At 40.0% G+C, this 21,628-nt stretch overlaps 1 protein-coding gene across 1 annotated transcript; it reads left to right on the top strand.

Annotated features, from left to right (window-relative positions):
- The first annotated feature begins 1,591 nt into the window (after positions 1 to 1,591).
- GINM1 (glycosylated integral membrane protein 1) lies at positions 1,592 to 20,419 on the top strand. The gene is made up of 8 exons (XM_060115125.1): positions 1,592 to 1,782; positions 6,256 to 6,315; positions 6,482 to 6,578; positions 11,903 to 12,054; positions 12,591 to 12,747; positions 13,254 to 13,387; positions 14,787 to 14,950; positions 19,712 to 20,419. Exons 1-8 carry the CDS (start codon positions 1,663 to 1,665, stop codon positions 19,821 to 19,823), a joined length of 996 nt encoding a protein of 331 aa, XP_059971108.1. The 5' UTR covers positions 1,592 to 1,662; the 3' UTR covers positions 19,824 to 20,419.
- The last annotated feature ends 1,209 nt before the right edge of the window (positions 20,420 to 21,628 follow it).

Raw genomic sequence — 21,628 nt, 5'->3', positions numbered from 1 at the left:
CCAAGCCTGCTTTTGGATTACAGAAAAAGAGGAATTCAACTTCTGAGTGTGAGAATAATAAAAACAATGGGATCAGTAGTTTTTGCTTTTTTTTTTTTTTTGCCACACAGTGCCGGCATGCAGGATTTGACTTACATATATCATGAAGTGATTATCACAATAAGTTTAATGAATATCCATCATCTCATATGTATACAAAATTAAAGAAATAGAAAAAAAATTTTTTTCTTGTAATGAGACTCCTAGGATTTACTCTCTTAACAACTTTCGTATATAACATACAGCAGTGTTGCCTATATTTATCATGTTTTACATTACATCCCTAGTACTTATTTATCTTATAACTTATTTATCTTATAACTGGATGTTGTACCTTTTAACTGCCTACATCCTATTCTCCCTCCCCCCATCTCCCAGACTTTATTTTTCTTTTTTTAAAAAATCAATTTATTTTATTTATTTAATTTTGGCTGCGATGGGTCTTCGTTGCTGTGCGCAGCTTTCTCTAGTTGCAGCGAGCGGGGGCTACTCTTCGTTGTGGTGCGCAGGCTTCTCATTGTGGTGGTTTCTCTTGTTGCAGAGCACGGGCTCTAGGCACGCGGGCTTCAGTAGTTGTGGCCGTGGGCTTCAGTAGTTGTGGCTCACAGGCTCTAGAGCGCAGGCTCAATAGTTGTGGTGCACGGGCTTGGTTGCTCCGCGGCATGTGGGATCTTCCCGGACCAGGGCTCGAACCCATGTTCCCTGCATTGGCAGGCGAATTCTTAACCACTGCGCCACCAGGGAAGCTCCAGACTTTATTTTAAATGGGGTTTCTTTCATTTCATTTCATATTTGCTTTAGAGGGGTTTCATCAAAAAAAAATTTTTTTTAATCTGAAAGAGGGAAGAAAATCTATCATCTTCAATTTATAGATTAATAAACTCACTAGAAAAGTCCTGAGAGCCCAGGTGGCCTGGCTTCCAGTGGAGTGTTGTTCCCTCGCGTCTTCAGCGATCTGCTGAGTGTTGAATTTAATGCGGGGTTGATCCTCAACTGGGTCACAGTAAATCACTGGGGAACTTTAAAAACTACCAGTGCCCAAGCAGCTGCCCAGACAAAGTAAATCAGAAACTCAGGTGTCCGGGAAGATACCAAAATCAGTAATGTTTAAAAGTTCTCAGACAATTACCAAGTGCAACAAAGGTGAGAAGTACCGATTTAATAAATCTGCCCCTCTAAACGTGATATACCTTATTTTCATGTACAACAGTGTTCTGATACATTACCACTATTTTCAATTTGTAGATATATGTAAATATATACACACAGAGACATACCTATGTACACATACAGTATATACTAATTCAAAAGTAATGGCAATGAAAATGTTTACACTCTTTTAGGTGAGGAAACTGTCTCCAAATCAGAGTGACGGTCTAATGACGAAATCAGACCTTCTGTTGACTTGATTCCGCCCCCGAACGGTGCTCCGCGGCCCGGAGGCCTAGACCTCCGCTGCTCTCGGAGCCTTCCGGGTCCCGCCCCCCCTCTCCCCACCCCCGCCCCGCCCCTCCCCGCCCCTCCAATCCCCTCCCCTCCGAAAGGACCCGCCCCTCGGGCCAGCTCGGCCCTCGCCTCCCAGCCGCCCCCCAACCCGCGCCGCCCGCCGCCGGCCTGTCCAAGATGGAGGGCGCTCCGCGGGCGCCGCTCGCCCTCCGGCTGCTCATCGTCGCGGCCCTGCCAGTCACCGGGTGGCTGACGACGGGCACCTTTGAGCCGCCGCTGTTGCCCCGAGCCCCGAAGGTAGGGCACGGCGGACGCGGCTCTGCCGGGATCCTCGGGAGAAGCCGGGACCGGGAACGTGGGACTGCGGCGTCCCCATCGACGCCTCCCACCTCCGGCGGGCAGGCCGTGGGCTGGGGGCCGGGCCCCCAAAGCGAGAGTGGGGAGAAGCAGCCAAGCAAATGGAGGCGGCAGGGGATGGGGGAGGCGAGAGCGCAAAAGAGGCTCCTCTGTGTGAGGTTCAGCGCGGCGCAGCGAAACCGATTGTTGCGGCAGTCCAGGCAGTTGCAGTCCTGATGGGGGTGTGCCGTCGAAAGTAGCGGATCACTAGTGATCTCAGCCTTTTGTAATGGCGCCTTCAGAGCCGGGCTCTGGGGCGAGGCAGTGTTGAAGTGCTGGGGAAATATGGAAGTTGCTCAGTTGAGAGCGAGCGCGAGCGTTTCCGGGCCACCTGTCTGCCCCGGCCGGCGGCGGGAAGGAATGCCTTCCCCCGGCGTGCAGGGCTCCGGGTGCACGCCAGCCGGGTCGCTGGGCCGGAGAGGGAGGGAGGCTGCAGGCCAACGGTGACCCCGACGTCGTCCCTTTGGCGGGAGTTGTTAGAGGAGTGGATCTTCGAGCGCGGTGGAACCAGCCGCACCAGCATCCCCTGGGAACCTGGCAGAAACGCGCTAATCAGAAGCTCTAGGGTAGGGGCCCAGCAGTCTGTTGCAGCAAGCCCTCCAGGTGATTCCGAGGTCGGCTCAAGTTTAGGGACCACTGCATGCTTGTCCTGAAGGGTGGCTGGTTCTTATTGCTGTGGCCGGGTGGAATTAACCAGTATTTGCCTTTCATTAATTCAATGTGTGGTAGGGAAGCGCCTGAAGACTTTAAAATGCGGTTTTCCCAGAATGAAAGGAAACGACATAGGTGCGCCTGTTCTTACTATATCAAGACTTGAATGCTCAAAATTCAGGGGTGAATGACACCATAAATGTCACTTTTTTACTTTAAGTGTTTGAGAGTTATGACGTTACCCTTCCTGGGTAGAATAATAGCATATCTTAGTTTCAGTTCTCTTGGGACATTCCAAGAAGCCACAGCATCCCAAGCTCTAAGAACCACTTATATCTGAAGTATGTGGACCACAGTTGCAGCTGTTCAAAAATATGGATGTGAGATCAAGAGACCAAATAAAAATGAAATAATTCCTAGAGTTCTGGAAATAGAGACATTGTTTTCCCCTTTTCCAGATTTTAAAGATTCATCATAGTTATTTATGAACCCGAAAGACATTTGAGTCTGTTCCTAGAATATGAAGAAAAATGCATTTAGACTGCAAGCTGAAAATACACCACACCGTGGGGCTTTTAGTGAGTTCATCATTTCAGTTCTCCTTATGACTTCTTTCTACTCTTGGAAAGTCCAGATCTACACTCAGAATTTCATAGGTTAAATGAATGGTTGTGCAACTAGAAGGAGAATCTCATTCCTTGGAAAGGTGTACATGGGAAACTGAAGCCTCTTGATCTAAAACTTTTTCAAAGTTTTATTGTGAAAAATTTCAAATGTACAGAACATTTGAAAGAATTTTACAGTGGTCATGCACATTTGATAGGAGCTGTCCAGTTGACCTTTGTGCAGTGATGGTGTATGTCTGCTCTCTCCGTTACAGTAGCCACTAGACTACTGTGGTTACTGAGTATTTGAAATGTGGCCAGTGTGATTGAGGAACTGAGTTTTTACAATGTTATTTAATTTTAATTAACTTAAATGTAAATAGCCACATGTGGTTAGTGGACACCATATTGAATAATGCCAACTTAGACTACCATTTATGTTTTACTATACTTGCTTTATCACACATCTGTTCATTTGTTCATCTTTGTATCCAGCCTGACCTAACTGTAAGAAAACTGGTTGAAGTCAGAAAAGTTCTCCTTGTATCTCTTCAGTGACTCATATTTATTGTGTTATAAGCATTTTTCGGTTGTTGTTGTTTTTTAAATAAATTTATTTATTTATTTTTGGCTGCATTGGGTCTTCGTTGCTGAGCACGGGCTTTCTCTTGTTGCGGTGAGCGGGGACTACTCTTCGTTGCAGTGCACGGGCTTCGCATTGCAGTGGCTTCTCTTGTTGCGGAGCACGGGCTCTGGGCACGCGGGCTTCAGTAGCTGTGGCACGTGGGGTCAGTAGTTGTGGCTCTCTGGCTCTAGAGCGCAGGCTCAGTAGTTGTGGCGCACGGGCTTAGTTGCTCCGCAGCATGTGGGATCTTCCCGGACCAGGGCTCGAACCCGTGTCCCCTGCATTGGCAGGCAGATTCTTAACCACTGCGACGCCAGGGAAGTCCCGCGTCTTATGTTTTGTTTACATATGTAGTTGTCAGAAGTTGAGGTTACACAGATTGTGACATTTTAAAAAATTGGGGAAAAAAATTGTTACAAAGATTGTGAAATAAAAAAAAATTTACATTCTTCTAATATTAAAATAACTTGGTCACCAAAGAGAGAGGGAGGCATCCAGAGGACACTTATTTTCTTATATGTGTAAGTATTTCATGTATTTCCCTCAGACTTATTTTAAACCAGGTATCTATTACCTTTGTCCTTAGGAAGCCATTTTGTGTCTGATGGGCATTTGTGAGTGAAGGAATTAGAGGAGAATTGAAAATGAGTGGGGAGAGACTTCAGCTCTGCCATTCACTTTCTAAGCATACACTGCCCTGGCTGACAAGCCTGAACTTCCGGTTCAGTCAGAGGCTCTCAGGAAGAGCAAGAAATATGCTGGCTCTGAACTTTGGGTCAGGAGGCACTAAGGGATGAGAGTTTCCCCTGATATGAAATCATTCAAGAGGATGAAAAGGAATTTAATTGAAGTTAGTTTTCTGGAAAATATAGTGTGCTATACAGTCTGTTAATTGTCTTTTACAAACCGCATATTTCTACTGGGCAAATGATGTAAGTGCAATAAATTACTCACAATATAGTGTATGTTCTCTACTTGAAAGGCAGAAGCTATAAAAAGGTTTCTCAGAACACCATGAGTGGAGGGTTATCTCTGGGCTGTTAGAAGAACACTAGTCTACAGTTTTCAAACAGATCCTCTAGTTTGAAAAGAGGAATGAATTCTTGGCTGGAATTTGGGCATAAAACAATACAGCCACCAACTTGATGATTTATTGAGTGTTAGTTTGTTCTAGAGATGAGTTTATTTGTTCTAGCCCACACTTAATTCTAGATAAGGATGGGCCAGGAGAAAGCCAGGCTGGATCTGAGGAATCACTAGTCCTAAAGCTTCCTGGGCTCCTATGGGAGTTGGGAAGTGTACCAAAGTCATGCTGAATAAATGGTATGAATTTACATGTTAGAATCCTGTTCCTCAGGTTGTCCCAGGAATCAAGCCAATCTCATAAAATCACTCAGTCTTAGTCTCTCATTTGTTAGAAATACATAAAGTATTGGAGCTGCTCACAGTGCCAAGAAATACACTTGTATATTGGTTTGATGTTTAGAATAATTTTTGTCTTTTCAAAATTAAGAATACCCTCACAAAAAAAGTATTTAAGAGGAGTCTTGTTTTCATTCTACAATAACAATGTCTGTCTGTGAATACATTTAGGAAAGACTTTGATTTACGGATAACAAATTATAGTTCCTGTGACCCTGATTACTTAGAATAATGCTTTCTTGTCTGTAGTAAGCATGTCATGAATAAACTTAAATATTTGAGTGGAGTGCTTTTGAGCAGACCTTGAGAGGCACTGAAACTGATTGTGCACTCAAAGTCCTTGTCCATGGGCACTAGGGGACACATGTAAGAAGGGTTAGAGAAACTTTGTACACGAAAACAATAGAGTGGGAAACATTTCAAATGTCCACTGATAGGGAACAGTTAAGTAAATCGGTAACAATTTGATGGCATATTACACAATGCTGTAAATAAATGTCTACAGCTGCATACATAACAATTTTAAATGAAAGAAGTTCCAGAAGAATGCATTATAATATTATTCCACTCATATAAAGTTCAGGAACAGATAAAACTAAACAATGTGTTGTTTAGAGAGAGATAATACAGGTAGTTAAACTATAAAGAAAAGCAAGAAATGTTAACATAGAAGACAATATAGGGATTCCTTCTGAGGGGCATGAGGGGAGCGTGACAGAAAAGGTCATGCAGGGGACTTCTAAGGTGTGGATGACATTCTAGTTTTTAACCTAGGTAGTAAGTATGTGAGTGTTAATCTTTTCTTTTAAACTCTATATTTGCATTTTATATGCTCAGATATGTGATATATTTCATAATTAAGTGGAAAAGTATATAGTTTATAAAAAAATTGGAATTGTGAAGGGTATTTAAAAGGCTGTAAGGATGAAATTGATGAGTTTTTAAAAGTGTTCTTTTAATGTTGCCATAAGTGATCATACAATAAGTATAACTGAGGGGAGAAGAAAAAGAACTGACTTATTCTCAGTTTGTGAGACGCATACCTGCCCAATTTGTATATTTGTTTTGCAGGACAGCATCAGAATTAATGTAACTACCCTGAAAGATGATGGGGAGGTATCTAAAGAACAGGTTTGTCTCTTTCGGTTATGTTTATATTATATCACTTAGCTAAGTATCATGCAGCCTATTTTATTTTTTTATCTGTATATCCAATTTAGTTAGATAATGTATTTTTGAAGAGTTTGTCATCATTTGTAAACCATTGGAATTAATGTATATGCTGCTTTATTTTAAGGTTGTTCTTAACATAACCTATGAGAGTGGACAGGTATATGTAAATGACTTCCCTGTAAATAGTGGTGTAACCCGAATAAGCTGTCAGACTTTGATAGGTAAGTACTGCTAAATTACTTCCGTAATTGTTCTGTTTTTAATAATACTAAATTAGTGAAACACAATTCTTTGATGTTATATATTTCCATTTCAAATTAATACTACACATCATTACTAGAGTATATAATAACACTTGTGTGTACTCTTTTCCTACTTTATATTGGTTATTTCTGGCATATTCACATTTTCTCCGTCATGAGATTGGCATTGCTTGGAACTTCATGTCTGGTAGGTTGATAACAATGTAAGAAGGTGCCTGGAGGTAGTAAATGGAGATTTACAAGCAAGAGACAAAATCTTCAGAGGAGTACTTATCACAGTTGTAAAAAATAAAGAGAAAAAGTGAATTGTCTTTCTGATTCTTCCACCTTTATGTCCATATAATGTTTTCCTTTCTAACCTTTTAAAATCTTGAGTTGTTTAAAGACAAGCAAATATGTTACATTGGAATGTGCCATTATTTGAATGAAATAAAGGATATGAAAAATTTGTATAGTATTACTATAACCTGTTTTAATATATGCATTTGAGGCAATAAATGTTTCTCTGAGCAGTTGTATCCTATACTTAATTCATTATATATCGTTATTATCATTCCATTCATGGTGTTTTCTAATTATTTACTGTAATATTTCCTTATCCTGTGGGTCACTTTGAAGTATATTGCTTAATTTTCAAACATTTTGAGTTTTTTTTTTTTTTTTTTTTACTGATTCCACCTCTATCATCAGAGATAGAATCTGTATAATTTTAACCCTTTGAAGTTAGAGACTTGCTGTATGGCTTAGCAGATGGTCAGTTTTAGTAAATGTTGCTTTCTGTGTGTACTTGAAAAAAAGTTAATTATGTAATTAGTTGGATATGAGGTTCTATATATGTCAGGTCAAATTTGTTAATTGTGTTCAATCCTTTATGGAATTACTGATTTTTTTGTTTATTTCTTTGCTTGCCCTATCAATTACTGAGAATGGTATGTTAAATCTCCACTATGTATATGTGTCTGTTCTTTCAGTTTTGTCAATTTTTGCTTTATATATTGTGACACAATATTACTAAGTCCATACATATTTAGAGCTGTTATGTCTTCCTGGTGAATCCACTCATTTATCATTATAATATGTCCTTATTTATCTCTAGTGATGTTCTTGCCTTAAAATCAGCTTTATCTGTATTACTTTACCAATAACTGCTTTTTGGCCAGGCATGGGGGAGGGACGTGGATTGCTTTGTGGTATCTTTCCATCTTCTTTGAGTCTTCCTGGGTCCTTATAATTGAGGTGAATGTCTTACAAGCAGCATATACTTGTGGTTTCTTTCTTTATTATTATTATTTTTAATCCAGGCTGTCCATCTGTCTTTAGTTGGAATTTTAATTTATTTACATTAATGTAATAACTGATATATTTGGATTTAGATCTTCTGTCTTAATTATTTGTTTCCTATTTGTGTCTCCCCTGTTCTGTTTCTTTTTCTTCTCCTTTTTTGCCCTCTTCTGGCTTATTTACTTTTTGTTTCATCGTTCCCCTCTATCTTGCTGGTTTTTATGTTATTTTACTGTTCTTTTAATGGTTACCCTTGAGATCAGTAAACTAGTACTTTTATCATTTCCCAGCCAATGTAGGACCCTTAGAACATGTAAAGTCCATTGATTCCCTTTATGCTTTTTTAAATTTTATTTTTATCTTTTTGGCTGTGCCGCGTGGCTTGCAGGATCTTAGTTCCCCGACCAGGGATTGAACCCAGGCCACGGCAGTGAAAGCACCGAATCCTAACCACTGGACCGCCAGGGAACTCCCCCCTTTTTGCTTTTGTGTTGCTGTTGTCATGCGTTTTAACTCTTTGGGTTCTTAAACACTAAGCAACATAATTATACTTAATGGTTTTCCGTAGTCCAGTGTTCATTTATATTCACCCTCACAGTTACCCTTTCCATTTGCTCTTCATTCCTTCCTGAATATCAGTGCTCCCCTCTGGGGTTATTTTCCCTCTGCGTAAAGAATTCCCCTTAGTATTTTTTTAGTGCAGATTTGAGTGTCTGTTTGCGTGTTTATATTTTTACATGTTTTCTAGTGGTTCTCAGTGAGAGAGTTGGTGTACTACAAGCTAATCCATCATAGCTAGGAAAAGAAGTGCCGTTACTGGCTTGAATAATATTCCACTGATGCTGTATTTATTAGGAGTTTGACATGGAGTGCAATCTGGCCGCTTTATTTGTTAGAGTCATCTTTCTAGTCATCCCAGTTGCACAGAGTTTATTTCCTTGAAAGCGGAAGTAAAAGCCTATCTTATCAGTTACAAGAATCTTTAAAACATTAAATGCAACTACAACGAAAAGTCTTCTATCCTTAATTCTTTAAAAAAATGTCTGCTTTGTAGATATATTAGTTATACTGCTGTGTAACAATTTAACCCCCAAGTTAGTAGTCTTTGTCAGTATTATCTCCTAGTTCTCGCAGGTCAAGAATCTGAGCTTGGCTTAGCTGGGTTCTCCAGCTCTGGCACGGCTGGCAAGGCCCGCTTCCCAGCTCACTCACATGGCTGTGGACAGGAGGTAGTTGCTTGTGAACTGTTGGATCGAGGCCTCCGTTCCTCACAAGATGTTAGCTGGAGGCCTCCCTCATTTCCATGCCACATGGCCTCTCTGTAGAGTATCTCCCAACATGGCAGCTGGCTTTATCAGTGAGAGGACGAGAGAGAGTGTCAGGGGGAGAGTACCGGCGAGACACAAGTCACAGTCTTTTATAATCTAATCACACAAGTGACGTTCCAGGACTTTTGCTGTATTCCGTTTGTTAGAAACAAGTTACTAGGTCCAGCCCACACTCAGCAGGAGGCAGTTACACAGGGGCGTGAACGTCGGAAGGCAAGGGTCCTTGAGAGCCATTTTGGAAAGCTGTCTACCTCAGTAGGGAAAGTCAGAACATGGAGGGCTTTTGTTGTTATTAGTTTTATTCTACAGCAGCAGTACCAGCTTTGGCGTCTGAAGAGTCCCTGCTTTGATGTATTTATATGACTGCATTTTCTCATGCATTGAATCTGTGTCCTAGTGCACTGGCCTTTGGGCATACAACTAGGCTGACGCGGAGCCCACTGTTCCATGAGGGAGGCTGATGGGTAAATAGTGAAAACACTGACATGGACCACGAGAGAAGGGAAGTCTTCCAGTTAGGAGCCTCAGAGGATGTGAGGGCAGTTAGGCAGACTAGAGAGAGGGCACACTGTAACGAGCCTGAAGAAGGAGGACCAGGCAGAGAACCACCAGAGAGGTCCCGGGGGTGCTGCTGAAGGCCTTTGCACAAGGAGACTGTATGATCAAAACCATGTCATGGTAAGATTAATCTGGTGCTGTTGTGTGAATGGTTTGAAGCGGGGAGGGATTACGGGAGGGGAGAATAGGTAAGTATCGTAATAGTAAGTAGCTAATGAACTAGACCTTGGGTGGGGAGGTAGGTGGAGACGGAAAGGACAAATATAAGAGATACTTTGGAAGATACAAAGGAAGCGACTGCCTGGATACAGAGGATGAGGGTGAAGAAGTCAAAGGTAACCTAGTAATTCCTGTCCTTGGTAGGTTGGAGAAGGATGGGTTTATTAACAGAAACAGAGAAGTCAAGGAAGAACAGGTTTGTGAACTTAGATTGAGACCAAGGGTTAGGCCACTTGTTTCTCAATGAAAATATCTGCACCTGTTTAAAAAATTACAAATGTTAGTCTATACCCCCCAGAGATTTTGATTTATTAAGATTAGAGTGAGGCTCTAGCATCTATACTGTTCCCCGGTGATTCTGAGGCATAGTTAGGATTTAGAACCACTAGACCAGGTGTCTGAACATTATTGACAATTTATGACAGGATATTTACTTTAAATTATGTATTTATAATTCTGGGTGGAACCACTGATTCATAAAGGCTATAGAACAATAAACTTGATGCATTCTCTCAAAGAACTCAGCCTAGTTGAGGAGACAGGTTTCTAAACTAAGAGCTACACTACGAGAAAGTTAGTGCTTAAAAAAAAAAAGGCATGAACTCAGCATTGTAAGGATATGGTATCTAGAACTACCCAAGTAGGAGTTTATTAAAAATGTATGGGAGGAGAGTGAATAATGGAGAGCATTCTATAACATTTTTTAAAATTTTATTTTATTTATTTATTTTTGGCTGTGTTGGGTCTTTGTTGCTGCACGCGGGCTTTTCTCTAGTTGCGGCGAGTTGGGGAGCTCCTCTTCGTTGTGGTGCGCAGGCTTCGCACTGCGGTGGCTTCTCTTGTTGCAGAGCACGGGCTCTAGGTGCGCGGGCTTCAGGAGTTGTGGCTCGTGGGCTCTGGAGCGCAGGCTCGGTAGTTGTGGCGCACAGGCTTAGTTGCTCCGCAGCATGTAGGATCTTCCCGGACGAGGGATCGAACCCGTGTCCCCTGCATTGGCAGGCGGATTCTTAACCACTGCACCACCAGGGAAGCCCATGGAGAGCGTTCTAGATCAAGGGAACAGCTCTACAAAGGCACAGCATCACTTTAAACAGCTGGATATACATGCAGAATATCCATCTGGGTTCCTTTTTGGCAAGTAATTCTCAGGCAATAACATTTGAGGAACAGAAGCAAAATGCTTCTTTTGCGGCAGTTTCGTTGGTTTCTATTGATTTATCTTTTTCTATCTCTTTCACTTTCTTGGCTTTATAAGCCAGCTGCAACTGCCACACCCCGTCACCGCCAGGGTGGGGCAGGTTTTCTCAGCTAGAGAGGAGCAGGGCGGGTAGCTGGTCCTACCCCGTCGTCCATTAGTGGAGAGTCATTAAGGGCTCTCCCACCCTCTTCCCCATTCCTGACCTCTCCAGCAGTAACGAGTCTCTGACTGGAGACACGATTGAGAAAAAGCCTCAAGTGTCCTTACTGCTTGGGCCCCTTCTATCACTGGATTTTGTGAACGAATGAATGGATGGATGAACGTGCTCACTTTGCTGAAACATGGGACCGTCTGCGTCTTCCAGCCTGCTTTGTAAATAGTTAACGCCTTGTCGGTTCCTCATTGACAGTGTATATAAAAGAATAGGAAGGATGTGGCTAGTGTGGAGTTCGGTACAAAACCTAAAGGCCATCACGCATTTTCCCCTTTTCAACTGAGTATAAGGATTGTAAGGATTTGTCAAGTTGTCTTTGTTTTCCTAGATCTGAAGCATCAATATGAGGTCAGAGATGAAGAAAGGCAAAGATATTGGTATACAACTCTCTCGTTCCATGTAAATGTCATCAAAATAATCAAGTGCAGTAACTGATTTGGTGGCAATTTTTGTTCAAAGCTGTCACTACTTTTTTTTTTTATAGTGAAGAATGAAAATCTGGAAAATTTGGAGGAAAAAGGATATTCTGGAATTGTCAGTGTAAGGATTTTAGTTCATGAGTGGCCTATGACATCTGGTTCCAGTTTGCAACTAATTGTCGTTCAAGAAGAGGTAGTAGAGATTGATGGAAAACAAGTAAGACAGTATGTTACTAACTGAGAATTAAATTATAAAGATTCGCGCTCAGTGCTATGCATGTGTTCAGTTATTTTATTATTTATTTCTGACTTAATAAGGAAAAAAGTTACGTTAGTGTTGCGTGTATCCAATCACTCAGAATTTTTTACTTGTTTAGCATTTGAAGTCTTAATTTTAAAAAAGATCCTATTCATACATGTTTATATCACTTTAAAATACTGTAAATATCATTAAACAGAGCAAGTAAGTGAAGAGATTGAATTTGGTTCGTAGCTCTGCTGCCGTTTCCTCTGGCTAAGTCTCTCTAAGTCAATGAAATGGAACTGAGAGCGAGCCTCTAATAGTGAGCACACGGGAGTGTGCTTAAAGTTGCAAATTAAATGCCTTAAAGTGGGGGGGAAAGAAAGAGGAATTGTGTGTGACTAGGACAAGGTTTTTAGTTTCAGAAATCAGGGAGGAAAATTCAGTTTTAGTTTCTTACCAGGTTGTGCCATTATTTAAAATAAAGAGTAAATGCTTATATTTTCTCATAGGCTCAACAGAAGGACGTTACTGAAATAGATATTTTAGTTAAGAATCAGGGAATACTCAGACATTCAAACTACACCCTGCCTTTGGAAGAAAGCATGCTGTACTCGATTTCCCGAGACAGTGACGTTTTATTTACCCTTCCCAACCTCTCCAAAAAAGGTACTTTAATATGCCATTATTTAAAGTGTTAAGGAAATTATTTCTTTAGTTGGTAACTTTTTAATCATAATTAATATGTTTCGAAGTAAGCTTCTCTTAAAAATGCTTTATAACATGTATTGCTTTATATATCCATTTGAGGACTTTGCAGAATGTGACCAGTGCTGATTACAGAGTGACATTTTGCTGTAATCATCTATCTACTCTTACTCTGGGTAATCATCACAAAATACATAATAAGAATGTCGTTCCTTTAAGTTCATTTAGAGGAGGAAGTATCCATTTCTCCCACTGAAACACAGAACTTTAAAAAATTTGACTTTCTATGTGACAGAATCATAACTGCTGTAGCTCCCTTTTAACTGTCTACATTTGGGGTTCCTTTCTGGCATTTAAAGCTAAACAATCAAACGTTTGTTTTTCTCCCATGGAAAAATGTATGTTCTTGCTATGTATGTTCACCAGCATATGCCTAGCATTTTGGTAACCCGGCTCTTCCTCCTCAGGAGAAAGTGTTAGTTCATTGCAGACCACCAGCCAGTATCTTATCCGGAATGTGGAAACCACTGTAAATGAAGACGCTTTACCTGGCAAATTACCTGAAACTCCCCTCAGAGCAGAGCCTCCATCTTCGTATAAGGTAAATCACGCATTTGGGGTTCTCTTTATACGTACTACAAGCATTTATGGTTATGGTAAAGAAAATAAATATCATCATTTAAAATGAAGTGGAAACCATGAGGATTGGAACCATGGGATATTGTTAATAATGAACTCATCACTGTTTTAATGTGATATTTTTAGGTATTCCTGTCTTCCTTTTCAAGTTTCACTTAGTAATGTAGTCAGATAATGATGATTAAGGCATTCCATTTCATTTTGTTTGGGATCTTCCGTTCAGAGTCTTTCTCATGTCCCCATTTGTCTGTTTATTCTGTGACTTCTAACACAAACACACATGCATGGTCCCCTCAGGACCATGTGCAGTGACTAAGCACACTTGGTTAAGAGTGTACTTTCTGGAATCAGACTGCCTAGGTTTGAATCCTGCTTCTGCTACTCACTAGTTGTATCACCTTGGACAAGTTCCTAGCCTCTCTAACCTTTTCCTTTATCCGTACAGCAAAGGTCCGTAAAGTGATGCCTTTCTCATCAGGTTGTTGTGAGGACTGAAATAAGATGGGTGCAAATGTAAATACGCACTGGCACCTGTTAAGGACTTGTATATTCTTAGTGACACTATACTGCTGACTGGGAAGATATTCTGGGTTCAGACAGAGTATCCTGGAATCTCTCTGTTAGCTAGGCCCCTCCCTCGGAATAATTTACATTTAAATGGGCAGGATCTGTGGTTAGTCAAAATGGATTCCAGAGATGATTCTTTGAAGAGGTTCTCACTGAAGATTAGGACTGCTTACGTGGGGTCGCTGGAGAAATCCAGGTCACTTTGTGCTGCCTGAACTCTAGCGCCCTCACCGTCTGCCCCGTCTCCTTCAGAGCAAGGAAGCCCGAGAGCAGACTCTTCAAAGCCCATGCCATCAAAGCACACCTGAGTTTCTTCTGTCACTGTTTAAGTACAGAAATAGGTTTTGTGCACAGCGAATGCCCCGTCTGTTTCAGATGCAACTGATATGTTTGTCTCTCTCTCCTTCTCTTGTCCTCCAAATATTGGAAACACATAGTTGACGGGTCCATTTTACGTAAGTGGACTAGCCTTCTTGTCACTTAGCAGTTATTTTCACTTGGTTTACAGTTAGACGGCAGGGTAAATAATTGTAAAGTATAGCAACATTTCTGTGCCTGTTTTGCATAATTTTTAAAATTGTAAATAACTTTGAGGTACATTTAAAAATAAAATGCACCCACTTAAAATGTACAGTTAGGTAAGTTTTGACAAGTGTAGACACCCATGTAACCACCACCACAGTCAAGGTATATAATGTTATCATCACCCAAAACTAGAACATAATTTTTAAAGTTTCTTAGAGCTCAAATGAAACTTGCATATCTAATCAAAACCCTTTTTTTTTTTTTTAAAGGTGATGTGTCAGTGGATGGAAAAGTTCAGAAAAGATCTGTGCAGGTTCTGGTGTAGTGTTTTCCCAGTATTCTTTATGTTTTTGAATGTCATGGTGGTTGGAATTATAGGAGCAGTTATAGTAATAACCATCTTAAAGGTGCTTTTCCCAGTTTGTGAATACAAGTAAGTATTTCTTATTTTGGATCAATTTTAGTATTTTTAATGATTAAAAAGTAGTTGTATTTACTCTATTTCAGAGTGGAAAATATAAACATTAGGAAGGATAAGAGAAGTGGGAGGGAAAATAACATCTTTTTTTTCTAGCCCATCTTTCAACTTTAGCAAAATTAAAAGACATTTATTAGATACCTATTATGGTCAAGACACTTGTCTTGGGAATTCATATGTGGATAGGACAAACTCTGCTGTGTAAGAACTTCGTTTATTAGGGAGAGAAAGGAAACAAATCTCTATAATGGAAAATGGCAATGTGTATAATAAGAGAGAAATGAAACAAGAGGGCTTCACTATTTTCAACCCCAAAGTATCAATTTAAAATGAAGTAAATTTTTGAAGACTAACAGGATATTCATGGCAGCACTGCTTGTAACAAAAAACAAAAGCAAAAGAGGAAACCTCTAAACTGTTTATAGGTGGAGGTTGGTAGCTAATGGTTCACACATGCAGTGGGATTCTGTGTGGCTTATAAAAGGAAGAAGTCCAAGATGTATTAGATGGGGAAAAAAGTTGCCTAATGGTATCATCCAATTTGGGTAAAAGAAAAGTACGTGTATATGTATATAAATGCACAGAAGATTTCCAGAATGACAAGGGAGGTGTTATGTCTAATAAGAGAGCAGGAGAATGAGAGCAGGAGTGGAGACACCTTCACTTTTTCCCCTTCTGTACAGCTTGATTTTTTTTTAACTGTAAGAAATTATTTTGTAAATTTAAAAATGAATTTATTGTTGGCATTTTTACAAGTTAAATAACTAGTCATTTTAGTCGTCTTACTAGAAGTAAATCTCAATAGAGATGACAACAATTTTTTTAAAATTTTTATTTATTTTATTTTTGGCTGCGCTGTGTCTTCCTTGCTGCGCGCGAGCTTTTCTCTGGTTGCGGCGAGTGGGGGCCACTCCTCATTGTGGTGCGCAGGCTTCTCATTGCAGTGGCTTCTCTTGTTGCAGAGCATGGGCTCTAGGTGTGCAGTCTTCAGTAGTTGTGGCACACGGGCTCAGTAGTTGTGGCTCACGGGCTCTAGAGCACAGGCTCAGTAGTTGTGGGGCACGGGCTTAGTTGCTCTGTGGCATGTGGGATCTTCCCAGACCAGGGATCGAACCCATGTCCCCTGCATTGACAGGCAGATTCTTAACCACTGTGCCACCAGGGAAGCCTGATGACCACAATTTCTGGCTTAGCTAAATTACATTGGACTATGTGGAGAAGACCAAAGGATTTATTTATTTTTTTAAAAGACCCAGTTTAAACATTTGCTTTTTTTCCACTTGCTTGTCAAGAGGTCTTCAAATTTTCCATTTCTTCATGTGTAACACGAACTAATGCCTCCCTTAGAGGATTGTTGGAGGTCAAAGTTGTAATACAAGCAGAGCAACTGAGAGTAAAGAAATATTAGTGCCCCTCCCACCTTTTAGTTTGCGTTTCCCCTGGAGAATTCCCATTTCCCATTTCTTTCTGATAATGAAAATTCTATAACTTAATAGTTTCTTCCTTTTTCCTTTGACTGCCAGGAAGCTCAGAACTTTTTTTTGATCTTTATTATGCAAAGCTACATAGAAAACAGTGTTGTAAATTTTTTAATTGTTCTTTTACCAAATGTTTTATTTATCATGGGCTCCTCTGTGTGAAAAAATGCAATGTAAAATTAAAAACCAAAATTTCAATATACTTTATCATTGGCAATTGTACTGAGGATTCTTTCTGGTAGTAGAAATTTTATCAATACAGAAAGTTATAAGTACCTTTTCACTTCCCTGTTCTTTAATTCTTGTATCTAGAGGTAGTAATTGTTAACTGTTTGGGTATGCATCTTTTATCCAAATTCTGTGTATTGATGTAATTGTATACTAGATACTTATAACTGTTTATCAATCTAGACTCTTAACTGTCCCACAAATTGTATTACTCACTTATAACAGAGGTTCCCAAACTTTCTTGGTTCATAGCACTCATTGTGCCACGAATTTTTTCTTGGTGCCCTTACCTAGGCCAGAAAAAAAATCGAAAGAAAAAATATTTTTTATTTCTTAACTTACTAATGGGATTGTGTACCTACAGGGCACTACACAATACTCATATCTTAGAATCAGATTGGATACTGCCACCCTCATTTCCCATTCAACATTAGTTTTTTTTACTGTATTTGCTTTTTATCACAATAACTGCCCTAAATCCAGCTTTGCAAAGATGAGACTTCATTGAAAAAAGAATGTGTAGTACAATCTAATGTTAAAATCGTGAACTACCCTCAAGCTAGCATTACACATGAAGTCTTGAATTTTATTTTTTAACTTTTTATTTTATATTGGAGTATAGCCGATTAACAATGTTGTGGTAGTTTCAGGTGCACAGCAAAGTGACTCAGCCATACATATACAGGTATCCATTCTCCCCCAGACTCCCCTCCCATCCAGGCTGCCACATAGCATTGAGCAGAGTTCCCTGTGCTATACAGTAGGTCCTTGTTGGTTATTCTTTTTAAATATAGCAGTGTGTACATGTCAATCCCAAACTCCCTAACTGTGCCTTCCCTCCACCCTTTCCCCCCACCCCCGGTAACCATAAGTTCATTCTCTAAGTCTGTGAGTCCATTTCTGTTTTGTAAATACGTTCATTTGTATCATTTCTTTTTAGATTCTGCATATAAGCGATATCATACGATATTTCTCTTTCTCTGTCTGAAGAAGTCTTGAAAATTTTATATATTCTGTAGCACCTCTGTGAGCCATGCCAGGGGTCTCAGTGCAGTTTGGTAACCATGGGCTTAAGATCTTTTCCTATCAATACATATATGGACTTACTCTTTTTATGGCTGCATAGTGTTTCACAGTATGGGTATGCCATAGTATAACCATTCCTCCATTAGACATTTAGGTAATTTCCAATTTCATGTTACTTCCAATAATGCTCTAGTGTATATATATATATATATATACATATATATATATATTTTTTTTCCCGGCATGCGGGCCTCTCACTGTTGTGGCCTCTCCCGCTGCGGAGCACAGGCTCCGGACGCGCAGGCTCAGCGGCCATGACTCATGGGCCCAGCCGCTCCGCGGCATGTGGGATCTTCCCGGACCGGGGCACGAACCCGTGTCCCCTGCATTGGCAGGTGGACTCTCAACCACTGCACCACCAGGGAAGCCCGTGTATATTCTTAAATGTTCATATATCTCTTTGCACATGTATATTTATGTAGGATAGAGTCCTAAAAGGTGAAATTATGGGTCAGAGTATATGTATTTAACATCTTCTCAACACCGGATAGCAATCTTTTTTGCTTTCTATACTGTAGACAAAAATCTCATTTTAATTTCCATTTTCTTCTTACTACCATCTTTACTAGTCTAGGTCTAGCTAAGTCTAGCATCTTTGTGATGCTTAGCTGTATATATTTCTCCTGTGACATGCCTATTTAGAACCTTTGCCCATTTTTCAGTTGTATTGTCTTTTGTAATCATTAACATGTAGGACTTCTTTGTCTGTTATACATATATAATATGTATTGCAGATACATGTGTATTTTTAAATCCCAGACTATGATTTGTCTTTTGCTTTTATTTATGGTATTCCGTGTCATACAGAAATTTTAAATTTGGGGTCAGGGCAATTCATGTTTTCCCTTTATGGCTTCTGGGATTTAATTTTTTCTCAAATAGACCTTTCCCATCTTAAAAGTACATTGTTTTCTTAAAACTTAGTGTGTTTTTTTTTTTTTTTTTTTTTTTTTTTGCGGCACGTGGGCCTCTCACTGTTGTGGCCTCTCCCGTTGCGGAGCACAGGCTCCGGACGCGCAGGCCCAGCAGCCATGGCTCACGGGCCCAGCCGCTCCGCGGCATGTGGGATCTTCCCGGACCGGGGCACGAACCCGTGTCCCCTGCATTGGCAGGCATACTCTCAACCATTGCGCCACCAGAGAAGCCCCTTAAAACTTAGTTTTTACCATCACTTTTGTGTATTGTTTGAGCTAGTTGGTTTTGCTTCCCAGAGAGGCCATTGTTCTATTGCCCATTGACTTGGAATATTACCTTATTATGAATTAAATTCCCATATTTCTGGACTCTCTTCTTCCAGTGATCTAGTCTATTCCTGTGCCAGTAGCATGGTTTTAATTTAATAAATAGTGTTTTAATAAATTCTCTGCTAGCTGGTTAGGGCAACCGTCTCTTCTCTGCATTGTTCTTTTTTAAAAAAATGTTACAGCTATTCTTGCAGTTTCTCCCTTGTGAACTTCAGAATCAGCTTGTTCAGGTCTATAAACAACTAACTTCTGTTTACATTCTGATTAGGGTAATACTGAGCTTGCAATACAGGGTTTTGGATCCAATCCTAAGATTTCCCTGGTTAGGTACTTTAGTAACAGAAGGAGAAATGCTGTCTAAAGATCTAAGGTTGCATTCCACTGGAGTACTGGTTAGAAAGATGCTTGGGCCTAGTCTTTTTGCCCAATTTGTGCTAATCTAGGACTCTGTTTGCCTTGGAGATCTGTAACTTACCCTGTCATCTCCTACAGTACCAGGTAAAGAACTTCCTCTTATTCCTTTCTGTTCCCTCAATCAGTTTGGTTAAAGTGAACTTTGGACTTAGGATTTATATAACCATCATAAACTAAATGAAGCAAAATTACCTAACCTCAGGTATATATTTAATTATAACCTCGAAGTAACCCTATCTTACTTTAATTTTAATTTTTTATTTCAGAGGAATTCTTCAGTTGGATAAAGTGAATGTTATGCCTGTGACAGCTGTCAGCTTATATCCAGATGGTACTGAGAAAACAGCAGAAAACCCTGAAGATAAAACATGTGTTTAATACACCATCTCAAATCATGGACTCAGAATTAGTCTATTGGTTCAAATTTGCCACTCGAATATAATTTCCTTTAAATCATTAGGAATCAGTTTGTACAGTAAAGAAATTGCTAAACTCCTAAAACTGCCTAAAACTTGACCTTTAAAGTGATAGTTAAAGTTCACCTTATTAATGGGGCTGGCTGTTCAGATGGTGAGTTATTAAAGAAAATTTAAATGAAATGGAAGAGAAGACGTGAAGAAACTTTGAAACTACCAAAAAGAAAAAAAAAAGGCAAGACAAAATGCCATGTGCCAATACTTTTCAAGGTGCCTTTGTTAATGAAATTATATACACTTAATTGCTATAATATATAAGACTTTATGAAAAGCACTTTATGAAATTCTAATTTAAAAGCTCAAGAACTTAACACTTATTTTTTTATTGAGTACAATGTGCCTTAATATTAAGTATGTGACTCAGTATGAAATCACTGAAGTATATCATGATTTAATTGTATCCTGTACCAAGACTACTTACCTTGAATGAACCAGGATTTTAAAATAGTGACATGTTCTCACTCTAAAAATAAAGTTTTTTGAAGAAAAAAGTACAATCTTTTTGGAATAAAAACTTTGCCCATGTAAGAGTTACTTATACATAATAGCTGCTTTCACATAACACTGGCTGAAACCAAGGCTCACATCAGTTAATGAGTCCATCAGTGTCATGGAATTACAACGTGCCTTTGCTCTTGTGGTTCTAAATATAATCTTATTTACCCTACAATAGTGTTTAACCATCACCCAAATTGACGTATATTTTACAATGTGATCTAAGACATATAATACTTATTAAAATTCTTCTTTTGATTGCAACCCATCATTTAAAACACATTATTCAAAAAAGAAATGACTGGTTTTTAAGACCAACCACCTTAGATTTTGGCTAAATAGAAGTATGTGTGGAGGAAAGATGAAGGTAGTAAAGGAGTGATGTTTCATTCTGCCTGTTGTTTTTTTTTTTAATATATATTTGTTTTTGGCCGTGTTGGGTCTTCGTTGCTGCGTGCAGGCTTTCTCTAGTTGCGGTCAGTGGGGGCTACTCTTCATTGCGGGCTTCTTATTGTGGTGGCTTCTCTTGTTGCAGAGCATAGGCTCTAGGCGTGTGGGCAGCAGTTGTGGCACACGGGCTGTTGCTCCACGGCATGTGGGATCTTCCCAGACCAGGGCTCGAACCTGTGTCCCCTGCATTGGTAGGCGGATTCTTTTTTCTTTTTTAATTAATTAATTTTATTGTTGGCTGCGTTGGGTCTTCGTTGCTGTGCGCGGGTTTTCTCTTGTTGCGGTGAGCGGGGGCTACTCTTCGTTGCGGCACGTGGGTTTCTCATTGCGGTGGCTTCTCTTGTTGTGGAGCACGGGCTCTAGGTTCGCACGCTTCAGTAGTTGTGGCACGCAGACTCACATGGGATCTTCACAGACCAGGGCTCGAACCCGTGTCCCCTGCATTGGCAGGCGGATTCTTAACCACTGTGCCACCAGGCAAGTCCCGCCGAGGTGTTTTTAATGAGGAATAACAGCCCTGTAATGTGCTATCTCCATATTATAGACAATAAATCATGGTAGGCGGTTTACAATTTGATCCTCAAGTCACCCAGCTGGTAACACTTTATTTTTTTATGTCCTCCTTACTCTCTCAGTTGCTAGAAATCACCAGTTCTAACTTTAAATGATGACAGTGTCTTATTTCATCCATTAAGCATAAGCTTGAAGATTCTAGTGAGGAGAACAATGTAGGAGGCTTTTGTTGGAGGGTGTAGACTTTGC

The sequence above is a fragment of the Mesoplodon densirostris genome, chromosome 12 (genome assembly GCF_025265405.1).
Source record: "Mesoplodon densirostris isolate mMesDen1 chromosome 12, mMesDen1 primary haplotype, whole genome shotgun sequence".
Taxonomy (NCBI): Eukaryota; Metazoa; Chordata; class Mammalia; order Artiodactyla; family Ziphiidae; genus Mesoplodon; species Mesoplodon densirostris.
This window is presented reverse-complemented; position numbering and strand designations above follow the sequence as displayed.